Source organism: Oppia nitens, unplaced genomic scaffold, assembly GCF_028296485.1.
Source record: "Oppia nitens isolate AA-2021 unplaced genomic scaffold, nextdenovo-longstitch-racon4-pilon3 scaffold2_pilon_pilon_pilon, whole genome shotgun sequence".
In the NCBI taxonomy this organism is placed as follows: Eukaryota; Metazoa; Arthropoda; class Arachnida; order Sarcoptiformes; family Oppiidae; genus Oppia; species Oppia nitens.
In genome coordinates, this window is record NW_026533210.1 from 10,426,284 (window position 1) to 10,451,420 (window position 25,137).

The following is a 25,137-nucleotide window of genomic DNA, read 5'->3' on the forward strand; positions in this document are numbered from 1 at the left end:
AATAAATATATATATATTTATAAAAAAAAAGTCTAAAAAATATCACAATATGTCACAATAGATATTAACATATATGTATGTGATATACATGTAAATTATTTTTTTTTATAAATAAATAAATAATTTAATCCATAAAATAAATGCTAATTAATAGTAATAATTATAGTAATAATTTCCAACAAAAAAAAAGTTTTAATATATATTTTGAAACTAAAAAAAATTTTTATAAAAAAATATATATTAAACTACGCGACAGCTAACAACTATTACGTAAGTAAATATTTTTATTATGAGAACTAATGTTATTAATGTTTATAAAGTTTATAATGTTATTTGTTTCAATTTTTTTTAATTTAATTTTTAAAAAATAAATAATTAAATTTAGATTTTTTTACTTTCAAAAAATGTTATGTCACAAAATTATATATATGCTAAGTTACCAGGGTACTATTTGTTTGTTTATTGTTTTTACAATTAATTAATTAATTATATATATATATAAAAAAAAATTATATGATTTATTCAATATATATATATATATATATACTGAATAAATCATATAATTTTTTTTATAAATTATTTTTGTATAAAATACTGAATAATTTTTGTTGTTGTTTTCTTCAAAAAAATTTTAGATTTAAAAAAATCAATTATTTTAAAAAAATCACTTTTAAGACAATAATGACATCAACAATGAGATTAAGATCAAGAAATAAGTCCAGCGATGATAACATATTAATGCAATCGATATGGGATTACAAGTTCTGGTCAATGGCTTTAAGTATAACATGTGTTAAACTATTGCTAATTAAATCATAGTATGTATACTAAACAACAAAAATTTTTAAAAAAAAATTATTTAATATAGTTATTAAAACAAACAAAAAATATTTGTCATTAAAAAAAATAATACTAAAAAAATTGTTTGTTTTATTTTTTTAAATTCAATTATCAAAAAAATAGTTATTCAACTGATTTTGAAGTCCACCGAAATTGGCTATCAATTACACACAGTTTGCCTATAAGTCAATGGTATTATGAGGTAATCATAAATTTTATTAAATATAAATAATATTAAAAACTTTTATTTATTTATTTTTTTATTTATTTTTATTTTTTTGATCATAAAGTCGACATCCGAGTGGACACTAGACTATCCGCCACTGTTTGCATGGTTTGAATATCTATTATCACTGATTGGCCAGTATTTCGATGAAAATATGTTGAAAATAGCTGCCACTGGCTATATAAGCGACCAGACTATCCTATTTCAACGTTTAACAGTTATCGGATCGGATCTGGTCTACTATTATTCGGTATTTGAATGGTGCCAATTGATGGGCAAATTAAAAGCTAACCGATCGGGTAGACAATCCTTAGGCGATCAATGGTTTCATCCAAATGTAATGCTAGTAATGCTATTCCTATGGAATCCGGGCCTACTGTTGGTCGATCACATCCATTTCCAATACAATGGTCTACTAAGTGGTATACTATTGCTATCGATGGCCCGTATTGTACAGAAACGTGAAGTAGAGGCCAGTCTATGGTTTTCGATACTATTGAATATGAAACACATATACATGTATATGAGTCCAGCATTTTTTGTCTATCTATTGCGTAACTATTGTTTCGATCGGCACCGTAAGTTTCGGCCAATTAATTTGGCTAAACTGGCCGTAACAGTACTATCGGTATTCGCCATATCTTTCGGTCCGTTCGTAGCTATGGGCCAATTGAATCAATTGGTCAGCCGATTGTTTCCCTTTCGGCGTGGACTCAGTCACGCCTATTGGGCGCCAAATTTTTGGGCCCTCTATAATACTGTCGACAAATCGCTGGGTACGGCCTTAAAGATCAAATCAAATACCACCACATCATCATCGACGATGACATCAGGACTGGTCCAACAATATGAACATCAGGTGCTGTTCAATATTGCACCGATTGTTACCTTTATATTGGTTATAGTGGCCATAATGGTAAGCCATTTATATACAGTATATATATATATATTTGTTATACCATTGATGTGATAATAATGACTGAATTTTTTGTTTGTTTTTTTGGTGTTTGTTTGGTTGGGTAGCCATCGCTATATACACTATGGAAGCGAAGTCATCAAAACTATTCCCATATACTGTTCCTCCGGTGTGTAGTACTGTGTGCCTACAGTTCCTATATGTTCGGTTGGCACGTACACGAAAAAGCTATACTATTGATAACCATACCGTTAACACCATTGGCAATGATAACCAAATGGGACGGCAAATGGTTTGCCTGGATATCCATTGTTGGCAACTATTCACTGTTTCCACTGCTATTCAAAGAATCGGAAACTATAACCAAAATAGTATTATTACTAATATATTCAATATATTCATTGAAAAGTCTAGATATCTATCATAGGATATCATCATTCAATACAAGCAAACATTATAGCAATAATGATAATACAAATAGTTTTTTTTCAATTAGTTTTCCACTAATGAATTCAATTGAAACAATGTATTTGTTAGGACTGATTAGTATTCAATTGATTTATTCAATCGGTTGTCCACTGTTTGCTATTTGTCATCAATCATATCCATTCATACCATTAATGTTGACATCATTTTACTGTAGTCTCGGACTAACCTATTGTTATTATAATTATTTCAGGACAATGCATATTATTAAAGCTTAATTAATTACCTGGGTAATTTAATAATTTTACATATTAACTATTTAATTAATTAAATTAAATTATTTGTGTAGATATTTAAAATATTATAGCAACAAAAAATAAATGTATAATAAAAATTAAATAAATTATTATTATTATTTGTTTGTTTTGTTTATTTGTTTTTAAAAAAATATTATATATTTCATAATTTTCATTATCAATAATTTTATTAAATAATTTTTTAATAATCATTTTTTGACTAGTACAATTTTGCTAAACATATTTAGTAAGAGATTAATATAGTATAAATTCAATACACTAGTAACTAATTATTGAAATATAATTTATTTTTGTAAAATATTTTATACATTTACATATTAAACTTATATTTAAAAAAAACAAAAAAAAAAGTTTATTAAGTACAGACTGGCTCATCATGTATATTTATTTTTAAAAATAGCGCTATTTCTATATTTTAAATTACCGTAAAATCGTGTATAATTTCCCGTATGGAATTCAAAAAAAAAAAATGTAAAAAAATGTTCATATGGGAAAAAACTCGTATTTTTTAATCACATTTGGTAATAATTAAGCACTAAGTTATTATACAAAGTAAAAAAAACTATTTTTTCATATATGGGAAAAAACTGGCATTATTTTCCATAACTTAGACATTACCATATGGGAAGTTAAACACAATTTAAAGGTAATGTAAAATTTTTTTTACGGTAAATGGGGTGAGGAGTAGTTGGTTAGTTTTTTGGTTTGTTATTGTTTTTAAAAATATTTAGTAAAAATATTTAATAAAAGTTTCAAAATGGCGTCGACACGCACCACATATTCAACTGAACAAAGAGTCGATATTGTCTTTAAGTATCTTTTAGTCGAAAGTTGGCAGTTATGAGACAACCGTCAAAGCATTTTAAGTACAAATATGTCAAACATTTAACAATCACCGAAAAAAAACTATAAAATAGTAATTTATAGTCATTTTAAAATAAACATTTTTTTTGGGGGGGGGGGGTATTATTATCATCAAATTTTAATTAAAACACATTGTTAATTTTTTTTAAGTATTATCGATAAATTTAAGAAAACTGGTAGTGTTCTTGATGATTGAACGTATAGCACAAGTCAAGAGAGTCACCAGTGGTTACAGAGGACAACATTGAACGCGTCAAACAATTATATGAAAATCAGCCGAAAACATCACAACGGCGTACATCACAAATGCTGGGTATATCCAGATCAAGTTTGCATAGAATTATGAAGAATCATTTGGATCTGTTCACATACAAAATTCAAATTACTCAACAGTTAAGAGAAGTCAACTTAAGTGAACTTAAGTGGATTTCGCAAATCAATTGACAGTATTAATTGACTGTCGTGAATTTGATATCAATACTGTAAATTTCACAGATGAGTGTCATTTTTGGTTGTCTGGCAATGTCAACATTAAAATTTTTACATTAAAATATGTAACGCCAATTATCATACTTTATTAATATTTTTTGTTTAAATAAAATATATTTTAGTAGTTTTTAAATTATCGTTATTATAAAAAGATGAGCAAGACTGTATTAATTTAATCTAATGGTAATAGTAAGTTATATATATATTAATAATAATACATTGAAATAAATATTGATTTACAGTGAGTATAAAATTTATAACAATTATAATAAAGTAGTTTTACTGTCACAAACTATACACTAATTTTATAAGTTTGTCAAACTGACCATCAAGTGGTCAACTATTCACTACAGTTTAGGATATACTTAAACACTATATTGTGCACCGGTTATTCGAGGGTATTAACACCCGATTCTGGCCCCAGTTGGCCACTCATAACAACTACCGTAATGTGTGTTACGGTAGTAACCAGTTATATACAAATAAATATTAAATATCAATCTAAATAACTTACTCTATATTAATAATAGTAAAATAATCTAGTACTATGGCCAATGTTACGATATTCCAATTGATAATAAACACCAATAAGGCTAATGTTAAGCATACAATTTGTATGCAACTATAGCGTTAGATTACTTTTGCATATAAAATACTTTATTGAATTTATAACTTAATAAAATTAATAATAACAAACAGTATGTTATATTAAAACTATAATTATTATAAAATACTCAATTTTATCCTTTAAACATTATATAATATATAAAATATGTCATATTTTAAGCTATTATAAAATCATTATTGTGTTTTCATAAATTTATACAGTTATTATTAATAAATTTTAAGCCATATTTAAATAAAATATGTAATAATTACTATTATTATATTAATATAAATGAATGACAAACAATAGATACTTATGCATTGTATACCAGTCTATGCTTATAGACATCATATTATATATGAAATACAAATATTTCATATCAAATGTATTTTCAATTATAAAGTTTTTAATAAAGTTTTTTCATTTTCATTCTAACAAATTGACTGCACATTATTTCAATTGTTTTTTATAATTCATATCTATTTTACGCCACGACATATATTTAACTTAACAATAATTCTTTAAAAATATATTATATTTATATTTAATAATAATATATAAGTAAATATCAAGTTTACAGTAGTATTGCAAAATAAATTGTTAACATTCAATCTCTTAGTGTAAAACTCTGTAAATTTATTATTAGATTGGTTTCAAACAATACAGTAAACTACTACTATTATAAAAAATATTCTTTTTAAATAATAGCATAAAAAGTATATAACTTTAAGCCCAGAATAAGTTATTTAATAATACAATATATTATATTGTGACGGAAATATATGGGGGGTTATGGCTATGAGATGGCTATACAAAATGGCAACGATCAACTGTTGAGTGACTAATAGTATTTGATCCTAAAATACCATTGATCTCATCCTAGCTTTCTTTGGCGTCAGCGCGCAACGTCAACAGTACCCAATAATTGCGTGAATATCTCGAGATCCCTGGTCATTATATATAAATAAGTTAAAATGTTTTTAAATAAATATACGTCATATAAATGTTATTTTCATTTCATTATCCGCCACCATATGATTTGGCCAAATCCCCATTCAACGTCCGTCATTCAACGACTTCATTGAGACGTTATTTCTCTTTACGATTCTTCAATTTCTTTAGATTTTACTTGTAGCACTTCTGTACTCATCATTGACTTTAATAAACCGAGCGTTTTGTTTCATTTTATAATTATTCAGATCAATCACTTGATCATATCCTAAATTCAAAACAAAGACAGCTATTATCCTAAATTTAACAACAGGTTGATATAACGGTATTATATACTCTGTACTTTGATTATACACTTCAATCTGCAATAAGTCGTACAACAACACTACAAGTATATTTTATGACATTTTAATGTCATTGTTGTTTTAAAAACAATTAAATTCATTTTTTAATTTGATTATTATTCTTAAGTGAATGTTGTTTATATATGTATCAATATCATATTTCCCATTGGTAGCAAATGATCGGATTATACTGTCTAAAATTGTTGTTATTATATACAATATATAATTTTAGAAATTTCTCCAACTAAACAAAACTGTTGGCTAATGGGCACTTGTATCAGCTTTCGAACCTTTTCATACAACTCTTGTAAACGAGTAATTATCGCGCTATCTTCCAAACGAATCTTTAAGGAAAACCAATTTGTTAAACACTTTCGGCGATTACTTTTTCCAATGGGTTTTACGAAGTCCTGCATACCGAGAACCTCTCTCCGTTTTCATCATTGAATTGTGATATTTGTTGTTCAGCCAATAAATCATTTTTTTTGGACAATTGGGTTTAATGTCCATCACTGTTCACATTCATGTATAGATATTTTAACTGAAGAGAAATCTCTGAATCAAACAATTTAACGATTTTCCCATTAATGTAACCAATATATACAGTATATAGACCATTACTGGACGTAATCATTACAGGAGATTATGTTACGCTAAACAAATGTTTAACGTTTCGGGTTCGGCTCCCGTTTCGACAATTGTTCTATTAAACAAAACCCGTACCTTTCGATCGGCAAAACTTTCCGGTTTCGCAATAGAAACCGACCCTTAATTACAGAAGTAACCAGAGATACAGAGCATTTGACATGCATCGGATCATATTAATGCTAAATATGTTAGGGTCAGTTTATGAATTTTTATTTTGAACAAAATATATTGTAGAGATCCAAAGTTAAAATTGCGTTTTAAATGGCATTTTTATTATTATGCGATAAATTAGTTTTACTACGATAACAATATTTATTTTTAAAATAAAAAAGTTCAACTCTATGATTGGATTTTGTCAAATGCTCTGTGACTGGAGTGTCAAATGACTGGAAGTAACTTATTATAACAACTCTGACAATAAATAATTCCGTCGACAAAATTATATCAGTTTTTTTATTTGTTGTTGTATACAATCCCATCGCTGAAACCTTATATTCTGACACCGAAATACCAGGTGCTTCACAACACAAACTGATCCTTATATTACAGCTGTAAATATTAATATCAAGTCATTGGAAACTTCAACACAAAATAAAGACACAATAAAATATTTATAAAAAAAATTTTTTTTTTTTTTTTTAATATGATTTATTCAAATGGTATTTCATATTCATACTCATGGACAAAACAATCTGTGAAAGGTTGTTAGACCTAATAACTTAAAAACTACTGGATCAATTTTGTATAAAGTTTATGGTAATGATAGATTATATAATCTAGTTTATATAAAATTAAAAAAAAATTGTTTACAAAATAATATAAGTAATTTTTAAAAATTAATTAAAAAATGAAAAAATGTATGGAAGCAACCCTTAATGCTGGTAACGATATTAATGAAAAACACACAAAACTTTTCACTTATATTATTATAACTTTTAAATGACTAGTTTTAAAAAATTAATATTAATTATATTAAATTTTGATTATATACAGTACATCTACTACTAAACTGTATCAAAATTGATCCAGTAGTTTTTAAGATATTAGGACTCAAACCTTTCACAGATTGTTTTGTCCAATACTGTATGTATTTCATAATATTTTATATAAAAAAAAATAGATTCATTAAGTAAAAGAAGATTAATAAAAAAAATTTTAGATTATTTTTAAATAATTAAAATTAATGACAAAAAAATTTGTACAAATGATTGGTTAGATTTTATTGAGTTTTACTAAAAAAAAATATTAGAGAAGAAACCAAATTTTAATAAGTTTTTAAATCTGATTAATGTTTTTTTATAATTAGTAATTTTATAAATAATTTTTTATTAATTAATGTTTAAATAATTTCATAATCAATGTATTCATAAATTTTAAACCTGTAATTAATATAAATAATTATATGATATAAATGTATTTTTTTTTGTAAATTATTATTATTATATAAGTGATACAATTTAAACAAATATCAATGTGTATTACGTATATAACATAAGTTTATTATAATAATAATAATTATAAGTTTATATTGACTTTAACGTCAATAGTCTATATATAATAAGTCATATAATGATATTAAAAATTTTTAACTTTAACTAATTAAAACTATTTGTTTTATCATTATTATTAATATACATGTACTATACAAAAATAATTATAATATAGATTATATAAAATAATAATAAAACTAATCAAATCATATTTATTTCAATATATATATATATTAAATAATATATTTTTTTTGTTATTAAAAATTAATTTTAATAATTAATATAAAAAATTTAATTTAAAATATTTTAGTTGTTGTTTATATTAATTATAAATTAAATTTTTTTTACAAAAAATATAGAAAAAACCTATTAATTTTAAATAACATAATAAATAAAATAGTTTTATAAATAAATGCTTACAAAAAACTTATTATTAATTTTTTTTATTATTAAATTTTTTAAAATCATTATAACTAGTAGTATCTGAATAACTATTAAATTTATAATTAATTGCTATTTTCAGCAATAAATTATTAAAAACCAGTTGAGAATGCTTTAAAAGCATTTCCACACGAATTCCTTAACTTAAAAAGGAAAAAATTTAAAAAAAATAAAAAAAAACAGTTGAGAATGCTTCAAAAGCATTCCCATACGATCTCCTTAACTTAAAAAAGAAAAAAAACCAAAAAAAATCAAAAAAAAATTTTGTAGCGGAGCCTGGATTCGAACCTATGTCCTCGTGGGACAGACAGACGGACAGACAGACAGGCAGACTTTTAGAATGCATATACGTATTCCTTTCAGGAATTCGTGAAAATATAAATTCAATTAATTTATACATATATACAGTATATTGAATATAACAATATATTACTGAAAGTACTGTAATATACAGTACAATAATAATAATAAATTAAAACTTTATTCATGTACTTGTCATGATAATCAAAAAATTTACATTTATATCATATTATTATTATTATAACTATATATTATACATATTATTTCATAATATTAATTACAGGTTTAAAATTTATCAATACATTGAGTATGATATTATTTAAACTATATATTTATTGTTAATTATTATTATTGTTAAAATTAAAAAGAAAATAATAGACAAATTTTTATTTATTATTTATTAAAAAAATATATAGTTTACTGTTTCATAAATTTAATAATAAATTTAATTATTCAATTTTGTAAATCATTATAACTAGTTTTTATTTGATTATAATTTATAACAAAATACATAAAATTATTATTCAGCACTAAATTATAAATATATAAATTCAAATCAATTCAATTAATAGCTAAAATTATTGTAAAAATATTAATTAAATATTAAAAGTATTAAACTTAATTTATAAATAATTTACTATATAGTACAGTATATACAATACGAGTATATTAGTTATATACTAAATATAAATTTATATTTTCTATGATTATTATTGTTAAAATAAAGTTTTAAATTTTTTATATATATATATATTTTAAAATGTATAAAATAAAACCCGAAAATTTTGTTAAAGTGTCCGAAAATATGGACTCATTTACTACCGAGTCGTTTAAATTGATTAGAAATGAAAAAAAGTATTTAAAATTTAAAGAAAAATTTTTCTATTTATTAACTAAAATATTTTATTTGATTTTATTTTTAGTTCATTCAATCTGATTGTCGATCTGGGTTTCGGTGACGGCAGAGTTACCCGATTGTTGTCCCAAAACGTACCGCACAAACAACTGGTGGCCATCGATGTCGTACCCGAAATGCTGGCACACGCTGTGGCCAACAATACGGACGATCCGTCCATTGAGTATGTCCTGCAAGACTTGACTGTTTCGTGGCTTGAGTTGAGTCCACTGATCAGACAATTGGAGTCCAAAGTAGATCTACTGTTCAGTAACTTTATGTTACACTATATCACAGATAAGTATCAACTGATGGCTATAATCGGACAGTTGTTGACCAGCGGTGGACTGTTTTATTCAAATATTCTTATAACTAGAGATTTAAATTCAAAAAAACTAGTAATAAATAATAACAATAATAATAATAGGGTTGAGAAACAACTGTTGTATCCATCGGTTGACAAACAGATTAACGTTTGGAAACAGTGTTTAGTCGACAATGGATTTCAAATTAAATTATTTAAAGTAATAACCGATTATATAGTTTTGAATCGTAAAATGATTATCGGTTAGTGTTGTTTAAGTGTCTATTTTTAAATTATAAAAAATAAATAAAATAATTATATTATTATTATATTATTATTATTATTTTAAATTTTAATAATTGTTTTTTTTATATTATAGACATTATGCCAGTATTAGTTGACGACTATTTGCATGTCGGCGGCGGTCATCAGTTTTCTGACCAGACTAGTGACCACTTCTGGAACAGTGTATTTGAAAACAATTTTAGTCCACTGGACTCGGATTCGTCGGCGGCGACGGTGTCCAACCCTAACGCTTGAAAACAATTTTTAGCCGACAATACTATTACTGAAATGCGTAACAATTATCATATTTTACGAGTTATGGCTTATAATAATAAACAATAAGTTTTTTATTATCAACTAATATATATTAAACTTTAAAATAAATTACTAATAGATTAGTTAATTATTTAGTTACTATTATGTTATGTAGACTAATAGATAACAAAACAAAAAAAATATAAATTTTATTTAATAAATAATAATTTATTATATAATTATTTTTTTCATATATTTTGACCACAGATAGTTAAAGAAAAATAATTAATAAAATCTATAAATAATAAAATTTGAAAAATAATTTCAAAATATTTATTAAAATAGTATTATAACTGATATATACATTGTATTATAATGTTTGCTACTATTGAATGATGAAATCATATGATATATATCATATGATTTCATCATTCAATACAAAGCAAACATTATAGCAATAATGATAATACAAATAGTTTTTTTTACTATTAGTTTTCCACTAATGAATTCAATTGAAACAATGTATTTGTTAGGACTGATTAGTATTCAATTGATTTATTCAATCGGTTGTCCACTGTTTGCTCATTTGTCATCAAAAATATCCATTTATACCATTAATGTTGACATCATTTTACTGTAGTCTCGGTCTATCCTATTGTTATTATAATTATTTTTATGACAATGCATACTATTAAAGCTTAATTAATTACTGTAATCTGGGTAATTATAATTTGATATTAACTATTCATAATTTAATTTAATAATTTATTATTTAATAATATTTAATAAGTGTTATAATTCTAATGGTAATAATAATAAGTTATATATATTGAAATAAATATTGATTTACATTGAGTATAAAATCTATAAAATTATAATAAAGTAGTAAATATTATAATTATTAAAATAGTATTTACTTTACTATATGTTTTAATTTACTATTTTTATATTATTATTTTAATTATTATTATTATTTTAATTATTATTATTATTTTACTTATTATTATTACAATTAGAGTTATAATACTTAATAAACTAAGCAAAATATAAAAATATAGTTTTATATTATATAATAAGTCATATAATGATATTATAAATTTTAACTTCAACTAATAAAAAACTATTTGTTTTATCATTATTATAATATACATGTACTATACAAAAATAATTATATTAAAAATAAGTTATAATATAGATGATTTAAAATAATAATAAAACTAATCAAATCATATTTATTTCAATAATATATATATATATATATATATTAAATAATATAACTTTTATGTTATTAAAAATTAATTTTAATAATTAATATAAAAAAATTCTGTAAACTAATATTTAATCTAAAATATTTTTTTAAATAAATTTTTTGTCTGTTATTTAGATTAATTATAAATTAATTTTTTTTAACAAAACCTATAGAAAAAAACTATTAATTTTAAATAATAGAATAAATAAAATAGTTTTATAAATAAAAGCTTACAAAAACTTATTATTAAATGTTAAATATTACTAAAAATATATATATATTTATATTTATTATTATTATTATTATTAAAATAAAAATAAAAATAATAGACAAATTTTAATATTTAAAAAAAATATATAGTTTACTGTTTCATAAATTTCATAATAAATTTCATTATTCAATGTTTTTATTTCTTAAATTTTGTAAATCATTATAACTTATAATTAATTGCTAAATTTATTATTAAGCAAAAAAATATATAAATATTAATTCAATAGCTTATTGTTGTAAAAATATTAATTAAACAGTAAAAGTATTAAACATAATTTCTAATTAATTTACTATATATACAGTAAATAAATACACTAGTATATTAGTTATATACTAAATATAAAATTTATATTTTTATGATTATTATTAAAATAAAGTTTTAAAATCTATATATATATATATTTTTTAAAAAATAGAAAAATGTATAAAATAAAACCCGACGATTTTGTTAAAGTGTCCAAAAATTTGGACTATTTAACTATCGAGTCATTTAAATTGATTAGAAATAAAAAAAAGTATTTAAAATTAAAAAAATTTTTATTAACTAAATAACTAAAATATTTTATTATTATTTATTTTTTTCAGTTCATTCGATATGATTATCGATCTGGGCTTCGGTGACGGCAGAGTTACCCGATTGTTGTCCCAAAACGTACCGCACAAACAACTGGTGGCCATCGATGTCGTACCCGAAATGCTGGAACACGCTGTGGCCAACAATACGGACGATCCGACCATTGAGTATGTCCTGCAAGACCTGACTGTTTCGTGGCCTGAGTTGAGTCCACGGATCAGACAATTGGAGTCCAAAGTAGATCTACTGTTCAGTAACTTTATGTTACACTATATCACAGATAAGTATCAACTGATGGCAATAATTGGACAGTTGTTGACCAGCGGTGGACTGTTTTATTCAACTATTCTTATTACTAGAGATTTAAATACAAAAAAACTAGTAATCAATAATAATAATAGAGTTGAGAAACAACTGTTGTATCCATCGGTTGACAAACAGATTAACGTTTGGAAACAGTGTTTAGTCGACAATGGATTTCAAATTAAATTATTTAAAGTAATAACCGATTATATAGTTTTGAATCGTAAAATGATTATCGGTTAGTGTTTTAGTTGTTGTTTTAGTGTCTATTTTTAAATTAAATTATTATTATTTTAAATTTTAATAATTGTTTTTTTTTATATTATAGACATTATGCCAGTATTAGTTGACGACTATTTGCATGTCGGCGGCGGTCATCAGTTTTCTGACCAGACTAGTGACCACTTCTGGAACAGTGTATTTGAAAACAATTTTAGTCCACTGGACTCGGAGTCGTCGGCGGCGTCGGTGTCCAACCCTAACGCTTGGAAACAATTTTTAGCCGACAATACTATTACTGAAATGCGTAACAATTATCATATTTTACGAGTTATGGCTTATAATAATAAACAATAAGTTTTTTGTTATCAACTAATATATATTAAACTTTAAAATAAATTACTAATAGATTAGTTAATTATTTAGTTACTATTATGTTATGTAGACTAATAGATAACAAAACAAAAAAAATATAAAAATTTTATTTAATAAATAATAATATATTATATAATTATTTTTTTCATATATTTTGACCACAGATAGTACGAAAAATAATTAATAAAATCTATAAATAATAAAATTTGAAAAATAATTTCAAAATATTTATTAAAATAGTATTATAACTGATATATACATTGTATTATAATGTTTGCTACTATTGAATGATGAAATCATATGATATATATCTAAACTTTTCAATGAATATACTGTATTGTATAATATATTCATTGAAAAGTTTAGATATATATCATATGATTTCATAATTCAATACAAAGCAAACATTATAGCAATAATGATAATACAAATAGTTTTTTTTACTATTAGTTTTCCACTAATGAATTCAATTGAAACAATGTATTTGTTAGGACTGATTAGTATTCAATTGATTTATTCAATCGGTTGTCCACTGTTTGCTCATTTGTCATCAAAAATATCCATTTATACCATTAATGTTGACATCATTTTACTGTAGTTTAGGACTATCCTATTGTTATTATAATTATTTTTATGACAATGCATATTATTAAAGCTTAATTAATTACTGTAATCTGGGTAATTATAATTTGATATTAACTATTCATAATTTAATTTAATAATTTATTATTTAATAATATTTAATAAGTGTTATAATTCTAATGGTAATAATAAGTTATATATATTGAAATAAATATTGATTTACATTGAGTATAAAATCTATAAAATTATAATAAAGTAGTAAATATTATAATTATTAAAATAGTATTTACTTTACTATATGTTTTAATTTACTATTTTTATATTATTATTTTAATTATTATTATTATTTTAATTATTATTATTACAATTAGAGTTATAATACTTAATAAACTAAGCAAAATATAAAAATATAGTTTTATATTATATAATAAGTCATATAATGATATTATAAATTTTAACTTCAACTAATAAAAAACTATTTGTTTTATCATTATTATAATATACATGTACTATACAAAAATAATTATATTAAAAATAAGTTATAATATAGATGATTTAAAATAATAATAAAACTAATCAAATCATATTTATTTCAATAATATATATATATATATATATTAAATAATATAACTTTTTTGTTATTAAAAATTAATTTTAATAATTAATATAAAAAAATTCTGTAAACTAATATTTAATCTAAAATATTTTTTTAAATAAATTTTTTGTCTGTTATTTAGATTAATTATAAATTAATTTTTTTTAACAAAACCTATAGAAAAAAACTATTAATTTTAAATAATAGAATAAATAAAATAGTTTTATAAATAAAAGCTTACAAAAACTTATTATTAAATGTTAAATATTACTAAAAATATATATATATTTATATTTATTATTATTATTATTATTAAAATAAAAATAAAAATAATAGACAAATTTTAATATTTAAAAAAAATATATAGTTTACTGTTTCATAAATTTCATAATAAATTTCATTATTCAATGTTTTTATTTCTTAAATTTTGTAAATCATTATAACTTATAATTAATTGCTAAATTTATTATTAAGCAAAAAAATATATAAATATTAATTCAATAGCTTATTGTTGTAAAAATATTAATTAAACAGTAAAAGTATTAAACATAATTTCTAATTAATTTACTATATATACAGTAAATAAATACACTAGTATATTAGTTATATACTAAATATAAAATTTATATTTTTATGATTATTATTAAAATAAAGTTTTAAAATTTATATATATATATATTTTTTTAAAAATATAGAAAAATGTATAAAATAAAACCCGACGATTTTGTTAAAGTGTCCAAAAATTTGGACTATTTAACTATCGAGTCATTTAAATTGATTACAAATGAAAAAAAGTATTTAAAATTAAAAAAAATTTTATTAACTAAATAACTAAAATATTTTATTATTATTTATTTTTTTCAGTTCATTCGATGTGATTATCGATCTGGGCTTCGGTGACGGCAGAGTTACCCGATTGTTGTCCCAAAACGTACCGCACAAACAACTGGTGGCCATCGATGTCGTACCCGAAATGCTGGAACACGCTGTGGCCAACAATACGGACGATCCGACCATTGAGTATGTCCTGCAAGACCTGACTGTTTCGTGGCCTGAGTTGAGTCCACGGATCAGACAATTGGAGTCCAAAGTAGATCTACTGTTCAGTAACTTTATGTTACACTATATCACAGATAAGTATCAACTGATGGCAATAATTGGACAATTGTTGACCAGCGGTGGACTGTTTTATTCAACTATTCTTATTACTAGAGATTTAAATACAAAAAAACTTGTAATCAATAATAATAATAATAGGGTTGAGAAACAACTGTTGTATCCATCGGTTGACAAACAGATTAACGTTTGGAAACAGTGTTTAGTCGACAATGGATTTCAAATTAAATTATTTAAAGTAATAACCGATTATATAGTTTTGAATCGTAAAATGATTATCGGTTAGTGTTTTAGTTGTTGTTTTAGTGTCTATTTTTAAATTAAATTATTATTATTTTAAATTTTAATAATTGTTTTTTTTATATTATAGACATTATGCCAGTATTAGTTGACGACTATTTGCATGTCGGCGGCGGTCATCAGTTTTCTGACCAGACTAGTGACCACTTCTGGAACAGTGTATTTGAAAACAATTTTAGTCCACTGGACTCGGAGTCGGCGGCGGCGGCGGCGACTGAGATGTCGGCGGAGTCGGTGTCCAACCCTAACGCTTGGAAACAATTTTTAGCCGACAATACTATTACTGAAATGCGTAACAATTATCATGTTTTACGTGTTATGGCTTATAATAATAGACAATAAGTTTTTTGTTATCAACTAAACTATATTAAACTTTAAACTAAAAATAAATAAATTACTAATAGATTGGTTAACTATTTAACTACTATTCATGTTATGTGGACTATAGTATAGATTTAATTTTATTTTTAAAATAGAAAACAAACAAAAAAATAGAAATTTTATTAAATTAATAATATTATATATAATTATTTTTTTCATCCTTTATTTTGACCACAGATTATATGAAATAATTAATAAAATCTAGAAATAATATAATGAAAAATAATTTAAAAAATTTTAATTTATATATACTGTATATATATAAAAATTGTTATAAAATTATGGTGCTCTATATGTTTAAAATGTAATTTCATTAATTATATGTATTTTTAATGTATTTTTAAATTTTAAAAATAATAATATCATACATAAATATAATCATAAAAATTTAGACTATTTATATATAATATTCTTTAATTTTAATTCATTAATTTATTAATTAATATATAAGTTAACTTGATAAATTTTTGTTTTTAAAATAATAGTAATAATTATTTTTAATTTATATAATTTTATATAATGTAATAGGTAAATTAAACTAAACTAATTAAATAAACTAATAGTTAAATTATTGCCACATATTTCATAATGATTAACAAAAATTTTCAATATTATCATTATGACTTAAAAAATAAAAATATTAAAAATTAATTACATGGAAAAGTTTAAATAATATATATTAACATTTAAAAAATATACCTGTACATATTATTACTATTACTACTACTATTAATAATAATAATAATAATTGTACTTAAATTTATTTTTTAAATAATAACAAAAATTAAGGTTTCTGTTAATTTTATTATAAAAATTATATATATATATATATATATATTAATATTTGTATTAATAACTTAATTATTAATTAATTTTAACTAATTTAACTTATTTTATAATTTGTTTTAAGAATTATCTAATAATATAAAAAATCATTAATTGATTAAATGATCTAGATAAATAAAAAATAATATAACAAATATTATTTTAGAAAAAAATATATTATTTTTGTAAAATCATTGAACAATTAAAAACTAAAATTTGCTAAAAGTATTAAATAATTTTCCTAAAAAAATCATTTATTGAGTTGAAATCATTGAAAAGTTAGTTAATAGAAAATTTTATTTAAAGTTCAAACTATTTTTATATATATATATATATAAAAAGTTATAATTTAAGTCTTAAATATTAAAAAATATTTAGTTAGTAAACAATTATTATTAATAATAAGTTTTACAAATATTATAAAAAAACAAATAAAATGTATAAAATAAAACCCGACGATTATAACACAATATTCAATAAATTGGTTGAATTTAATTTAGAGTCATTTCAATTGATTACTAATGAAAAAAAGTATTTTTGAAAAAAATAAATTATTTTTATTTTTAGTTTTTTTGTTGTTGTTTAAAAAAAATCTAAATTAATTTTTCATATGTTTTCAGTTCATACGATCTGATTGTTGATCTGGGCGTCGGTGACGGCAGTGTTACCCGACTATTGTCCCAAAATGTTCCGCACAAACAACTGGTGGCCATCGATGTCGTACCGGAAATGTTGACATACGCTTTGGCTAACAATACGGATGATCCGACCATTGAGTATGTCCTGCAAGACATGACTGTCTCGTGGCATGAGTTGAGTCCACGGATCAGACAATTGAAGTCCAAAGTAGATCTACTGTTCACTAGTTTTATGTTACACTATAACAGAGATAAGTATCGAGTAATGACTATAATCGGACAGTTGTTGACCAGCGGTGGACTGTTTTATGCAAATATTGCTATTATTGAAGATTTAAATGAAAAACTGATAAACAGTACGGTTGATGAACAACAACAACAACAACAACTGTTGTGTCCATCAATTGACAAACAGATGAATGTCTGGAAACAGTGTTTAGTCGACAATGGATTTCAAATTAAAAAGTTTGAACTATTGTTTCACAGTTTAGTTGCAAATCGCAAACAGATTAGTGTTTAACAAAAAAAAACAAATCAATTAATTTTATTTAAAAACTTTATTTAAAAAAAATATTATTATTATTGATATTATTTTTTTTGAAAAGATTTTATGCCATTACTGGTTGACAACTATGGATACAATTATCCGGATCGACGCCAGTTTGATGACCAACTGATGATAAATAAGGATAACATTAGGGATACATATTTTAGTAGTCCATCGGAAACGGTTACGGCGACTGCGACAGCGGCGGCGGCGGACTCGACGGCATTATCGGTATCGGTGTCGGCCAAACCTAACGGGTCGTGGAAACAGTTTTTGACAGACAATACTATCAGTGAATTGCAATTTAATTATCGATTTTTACGTGTTATGGTATATAATAAGTAATTTTTAGATTTTTGTTGATATTATGTACAAAAAATTATGTTTTTCACAAGTTTTCTGGAATTTATAATTAATTTTTTATTATTATTAAGTTTTTGAATAAAAATCAAATTAAATTAAAATTAAAAAATCTAATTTTACATAATATACAGTATAATATTCACATATATATATTCACTATAACAAATATATAGGAAATATATAATAAAATAATAACAATAATTAAATATATTTTATAAAAGTCATAATGATTGTGCGTTTTGTTATAATTAACTATTATCTTAATTAATAATTTTTTCTAATTTAAATGACTAGTATATAAAAATACACCTGCTTAATTATTATATTATAGTTTATATTATAAAACACATATTCATATAATAAAAGCTATTTAATTAATATTTTTATAAATAATAATTTTTTTCTCAATTTAAATATTAAATTATATTAATTTAAAATTTTTTTTTCTTATGTGTGAATATGGATCTAATAAATAAAATTAACAAATCAAATGTCTATGTCGTTAATAATAATAGTAATAATAATAATGAAAATCTTCAAGATTTAACAGATAATGATAATAATCGTTCAAATAAAAAATGTTTTAGTTTTTTCTATATATTTAATTTAAAAGATTTATTACTAATATTGTTGTTATGTTACGGAAATATTTGTATCGGAAGTGCCTATACATTGTTGGCACCATTTTTCCCAATGGAGGTAAACTATTAAATAATTTTTTTTTAAAAATGTTATTAGATTTTTTTATATTTATTTATTTTAATTTAATTCGATTTTAAGAAAAATTATTTGTATAAGTTTTACTGTTAAACTTTATAGTTTATTAAAAATATTATACTAATATTGATTTTTTATTTTTACTTGTATTGTAAACTATTAAATAATTGTTTTTTTTAAATTATTAGATTTTTAATGTATTTATTTATTTAATTTAATTCTTAAAAAAATTTATTTGTATAAGTTTTACAGTTAAACTTTATAGTTTAATAAAATAATAAAAATAAATATTTTTCACCAATTATAATATTATTATCATATTATACTAATATTGTATTGTAATCTTAATTATATATATATATGTAATGGATAACCCGATTTATAACGATATAAGGCCTTAAAATCTATTCAATTTCATATTTTAATATTTATTACTATTAGATATTCAATATTATTATTTTCTAAGATTTATAATTATTATTTCATATTATTCTCAACTTATCAATAATCTTATGTTTAATCAATAATCTATGTTAATGTGATATGACTATAAAAGGGGGTGAAAAAGAGGGAAAGTGTGCAGTTATCAGTTTGCAGAGTAGTTAGCAGTGTGTGCTATGCTGTCGTAGAGAGAAGTCATGTTAAGATCCGAGTGTTAAAAGGGTGTGCTATTGAATAGTCAATTAATTATAATATCATTTATTTTATATTTTAATTATACATGTATTTAATCTAATTATCAATGAATTTAAGTGTTTAATAAAAGTATTTTGAATAAAGAGAAGTATTTCATTGAATTAGTGAACAAGCTATGAGTATACGAAAACATGTTTATTATGAGTGTAACAGTGATTATGAGTGTTGTAATAGTAGTCTAATCGATTTGACCGGCATAGAGAAGTTCAGAGATCTATATTTCTAAGAGAAGGATATCTATAGACCGGATATATTTTCCGAAGATACCCCGAGTACCAGAAGTTCATCAATTTGAGCTATAGTTCCTTGAAGTGGACTCGACTAAACCCCTGTCCACTACATATATACTGTTTTTTTAATTAATTATTTAATATTAGGCCAAACAAAAGGGTGCAAATGAGACATGGATTGGCGTAATAATAGCCGAGTATCAAATTGCAGTATTTTTTGGTTCAGCAATTTTAGGCAAATTTGTATGTAAAACATAATCATATTATTATAATATATATATAAATATAACTAAATATATATATTTTTTAAAAATAAACTTTATATTTTATATACAGAAAAAACTATATAATTAATTGATATTATTATTATTATTATTATTATTATTATCTGATTAAATAATAGATACCACCGCTGACACTGAAGTTTATGATAGCTATCGGCCTATTGATGGCCAGCATTTCTAGCGCTATATTCGGGTTTGTATTTACAAAAAAATAATTAATATCATATAAGCATTATCTGTATAATAAATATTATTATTATTAATAATAACTTATTATACAATACATTAAAAACATTTAGTGCACTCCAATGGATACCATCGGGAACACCATTCATAGCCATAGCAATGGCCAGTCGTACTATTGAAGGGTTAGGTGCGGCCGCTTTTTTTGTCAGCAGTTGGACAACTATTTGTATAAAATTTCCTAAACATATATCAAAATTATTTGTATGTAGTTTTGTTTGTTTGTCAATTAATTTTTTATTAATAATAATAATAATTTATTATTACTATTACTATTAAAGGGCACAATAGAGATGTGTTACGGTGTGGGTATGATATTTGGTCCGGTAATCGGTGGTCTACTTAATCAAGTAATTAAAATAATTATTTATTTATATAATATTATAATAATTAATTTGATTGAATAGTTGGGTGCAAACAGTGGTATAGCGTTTTGTTTGCCATTTTTCGTTATGGGATTACTTCTACTAATCGGTGGACTATTGATGATAATATTATATCCAAACACAAGTAATTAATTATATAATTTAATATTTTAATTTTATTATCTGATTAATATCATAATATTTTGATTTACCCGTATTTTAATATTATTAGTACTATAAAACTATTATATTTTTATTTAAAAAAAACAGATAACAATTCATCACTAGAGAGGACCAGTGTTTTCAATGTTTTAAGCAATTTTAATATAACACTAAATGTTTTAATTACTGTCAACTGTTTTATACTAATTGGTTTCAATGAGGCAACACTTAAACTACATTTGGAAACTGTATTTAAAAATTGTTTTAATTTATAATAATTTATATAACCATTTATATACCAAACAATTAAATAAACAGATACAGAAGCTATCAGCGGTAACTACTGGCGGCATATTTGTCATATCGGGTGTATTGTATGCACTATCCAATCATTTTTGGGCTTATTTTGCCGATAAAATGCCTACAAACTGTCACCCGTTATGCCTAATAGGCTGTACCTCATCGTTGATAGCCTACATAATTGTCGGTCCGATGCCTTTCTTTCCCATTGAATCGTAAGTTATCCGTCAAAAAAAAATATTTATTTATAACTAATAAATTAGAAAAATAAAATAATTTTATTACACATTTACTTATTGTTATATATATATATATATATATTATATATATATATAATATATATATATATATATATATTATATATATATATAAATATATATATATATATATATATTATATATATATATAAATATATATATATATATATATATATATATATAGACAACTGTGGCTTACAATACTCGCACAGGTATTCATAGGCCTGGGAATGGGCGGTCAGTTTGTCGGCAGTTTTATACAGGGATTACGGGAAACAATGTATGATTTATATATATGTATTGTAATTATTTTTTTAGTTTGTTTGTAATTTACAGTTTATTAGTATTATTACATATAAATTATCAAATATTTGTTTGTTTATTGATATCATTTTTTGTTTTATTAGTAAATCTGGTTTTCCCGATAATGTTTCCACATATTCAGTAGTTTCCGGTTTATTTTCATCAGCACTGGCAATGGGGTATTATTTAAATAATATTAACTAGCTAATTTATTATTGTTTAAATTATTTATTTTTTTTAACAAATATATATATATAATTAATAGATCGGCAATCGGTCCGGGAATTGGCGGTTATATGTTGGGAAAAATGGGCTATCGATGGGCAACCGTACCCATAGTTGGCCTACAATTGTTTGTGGTATTTAATAGCAAACACTTTGATAACAATTTTTTTTATAGATTTTAATTATCATATTTTAAAATTTATTTTGAATTTTATTTCTAGATTTTATTAATTATTTCGTACAATCTGTGGTCAAAATATATGAAAAAATAATTATATCTATATTTATATGTTTATATAGTAATAAATGTTAAAATATTTATATAAACAAAACTAATGTATATGTATATGTATATGTATATGTATATGTATATGTATATGTATATGTATATGTATATGTATATGTATATGTATATGTATATGTATATGTATATGTATATGTATATGTATATGTATATGTATATGTATATGTATATGTATATGTATATGTATATGTATATGTATATGTATATGTATATGTATATGTATATGTATATGTATATGTATATGTATATGTATATGTATATGTATATGTATATGTATATGTATATGTATATGTATATGTATATGTATATGTATATGTATATGTATATGTATATGTATATGTATATGTATATGTATATGTATATGTATATGTATATGTATATGTATATGTATATGTATATGTATATGTATATGTATATGTATATGTATATGTATATGTATATGTATATGTATATGTATATGTATATGTATATGTATATGTATATGTATATGTATATGTATATGTATATGTATATGTATATGTATATGTATATGTATATGTATATGTATATGTATATGTATATGTATATGTATATGTATATGTATATGTATATGTATATGTATATGTATATGTATATGTATATGTATATGTATATGTATATGTATATGTATATTTAACATTAAAACATTTTAAAAAAATAAACACATTTATAGATTATTTACCAGTAGTAAATAAAATATAATTATTGTTTTTAAAAAATACAGTATTGTTATTAAATAATATACTTTTATAATATAGTATTTAACTAAACTAATAGTAATTTAACTTAAAAATAAATTGTTATTAAATTAATAACTTATTGTTTGTTATTATTATTATTATTATATGCTATCACTTGTAAAATGTGATAATTATAACGCAATTCACGGATAGTATTGTCGGCCAAAAATTGTTTCCACACGTTAGGGTTGGACACCGACACCGACGCCGACCACTCCTTGTCTAGTGGACTAAAATGTGTGTCAAATACAATGTCCCAGAAATGGTCATCAGTTGTCTGGTCATCAAACAACTGGCGCCGATCGGTACTATTGTATCGATAGTCATCCACCACTACTGGCAATAAAGTCTAAACAAAATTAAATTAAACATTTATTTTTTTTTTAAAAAAACTAAAAACAAAAATATAGATATATCAAAGTTATTATACTATATATACATAAATATATATATATAACATAAAACACTATAACTAACCGATAATCTCTTTACGATTCATATCTCTACTATCGGCTAATAGTCTAAACTTTTTAATATGAAACACATTGTCGACTAAACTCTGTTTCCAAAAACTTTTATCTGTTTGTTAATCGATTGATACAACAGTTGTTGTTGTTTCTCAACCCTACTATTATTATTAATTAATAGTTTTTCATTTAAATTTTCATTAATCATAATATTTGCATAAAACAGTCCACCGCTGGTCAACAACCGTCCAATTATGGCCATCACTTGACACTTATCTGTATCTGTGATATAGTGTAGCATAAAGTTACTGAACAGTAGATCCACTTTGACTCCAATTGTCTGATCCGTGGATTCAACTCAAGCCACGAAACAGTCATATCTTGTAAGACATACTCAATGTTAGAGTCGCCTCTATTGTTGGCCACAGCGTGTGTCAGCATTTCGGGTACGACATCGATGGCCACCAATTGTTTGTGCTGACATAAATGAAATGCTGACATACGCTGTGGCTAACAATACGGACGACCTGACCATTGAATATGTCTTACAAGATATGACTGTCTCGTGGCTTGAGTTGAATCCACGGATCAGACAATTGGAGTCCAAAGTGGATCTACTGTTCAGTAACTTTATGTTACACTATATCACAGATAAGTGTCAAGTGATGGCCATAATTGGACGGTTGTTGACCAGCGGTGGACTGTTTTATGCAAATATTATGATTAATGAAAATTTAAATGAAAAACTATTAATTAATAATAATAGTAGGGTTGAGAAACAACAACAACTGTTGTATCCATCGATTGACAAACAGATAAACGTTTGGAAACAGAGTTTAATCGACAATGGATTTCATATTAAAAAGTTTAGACTATTAGCCGAAAGTATTG

At 23.0% G+C, this 25,137-nt stretch overlaps 4 protein-coding genes across 4 annotated transcripts; all 4 read left to right on the forward strand.

Moving 5' to 3' along the window:
• Positions 1-665: 665 nt before the first annotated feature.
• LOC128956288 (probable dolichyl pyrophosphate Glc1Man9GlcNAc2 alpha-1,3-glucosyltransferase) lies at positions 666-2,693 on the forward strand. Its single transcript, XM_054301984.1, has 4 exons — positions 666-818; positions 964-1,042; positions 1,131-1,982; positions 2,090-2,693. The coding sequence occupies exons 1-4, from the start codon at positions 682-684 to the stop codon at positions 2,684-2,686; spliced, it is 1,665 nt and encodes a 554-aa protein (XP_054157959.1). The 5' UTR covers positions 666-681; the 3' UTR covers positions 2,687-2,693.
• Positions 2,694-12,574: 9,881 nt separating this feature from the next.
• On the forward strand, positions 12,575-13,083 carry LOC128956120 (uncharacterized). The gene is made up of 3 exons (XM_054301802.1): positions 12,575-12,632; positions 12,703-13,023; positions 13,074-13,083. Exons 2-3 carry the CDS (start codon positions 12,713-12,715, stop codon positions 13,081-13,083), a joined length of 321 nt encoding a protein of 106 aa, XP_054157777.1. The 5' UTR covers positions 12,575-12,632; positions 12,703-12,712.
• A 2,381-nt stretch (positions 13,084-15,464) lies between these two features.
• On the forward strand, positions 15,465-16,523 carry LOC128956121 (uncharacterized). Its single transcript, XM_054301803.1, has 3 exons — positions 15,465-15,559; positions 15,630-16,162; positions 16,252-16,523. The coding sequence occupies exons 1-3, from the start codon at positions 15,465-15,467 to the stop codon at positions 16,521-16,523; spliced, it is 900 nt and encodes a 299-aa protein (XP_054157778.1).
• Positions 16,524-19,578: 3,055 nt separating this feature from the next.
• On the forward strand, positions 19,579-24,005 carry LOC128956124 (MFS-type transporter SLC18B1-like). Its single transcript, XM_054301804.1, has 12 exons — positions 19,579-19,634; positions 20,726-20,821; positions 20,982-21,055; positions 21,162-21,309; positions 21,387-21,455; positions 21,513-21,615; positions 21,741-21,880; positions 21,951-22,147; positions 22,374-22,469; positions 22,597-22,671; positions 22,758-22,844; positions 23,933-24,005. The coding sequence occupies exons 1-12, from the start codon at positions 19,629-19,631 to the stop codon at positions 24,003-24,005; spliced, it is 1,164 nt and encodes a 387-aa protein (XP_054157779.1). The 5' UTR covers positions 19,579-19,628.
• The last annotated feature ends 1,132 nt before the right edge of the window (positions 24,006-25,137 follow it).

Excerpts from the sequence above, each read along its gene's own strand:
- LOC128956120 (XM_054301802.1), top strand. The coding sequence starts at position 12,713 with ATGATTATCGATCTGGGCTTCGGTGACGGCAGAGTTACCCGATTGTTG.
- LOC128956124 (XM_054301804.1), top strand. Across the intron at positions 20,822-20,981 it reads CAGCAATTTTAGGCAAATTT|ATACCACCGCTGACACTGAA; the intron begins GTATGTAAAACA and ends ATTAAATAATAG. Across the intron at positions 22,845-23,932 it reads CCCATAGTTGGCCTACAATT|TATTGTCGGCCAAAAATTGT; the intron begins GTTTGTGGTATT and ends ATTCACGGATAG.
- LOC128956121 (XM_054301803.1), top strand. The coding sequence starts at position 15,465 with ATGTATAAAATAAAACCCGACGATTTTGTTAAAGTGTCCAAAAATTTG. Across the intron at positions 15,560-15,629 it reads TTGATTACAAATGAAAAAAA|TTCATTCGATGTGATTATCG; the intron begins GTATTTAAAATT and ends TATTTTTTTCAG. Across the intron at positions 16,163-16,251 it reads GAATCGTAAAATGATTATCG|ACATTATGCCAGTATTAGTT; the intron begins GTTAGTGTTTTA and ends TTTATATTATAG.
- LOC128956288 (XM_054301984.1), top strand. The coding sequence starts at position 682 with ATGACATCAACAATGAGATTAAGATCAAGAAATAAGTCCAGCGATGAT. Across the intron at positions 819-963 it reads CTATTGCTAATTAAATCATA|TTATTCAACTGATTTTGAAG; the intron begins GTATGTATACTA and ends TCAAAAAAATAG. Across the intron at positions 1,983-2,089 it reads TGGTTATAGTGGCCATAATG|CCATCGCTATATACACTATG; the intron begins GTAAGCCATTTA and ends TTGGTTGGGTAG.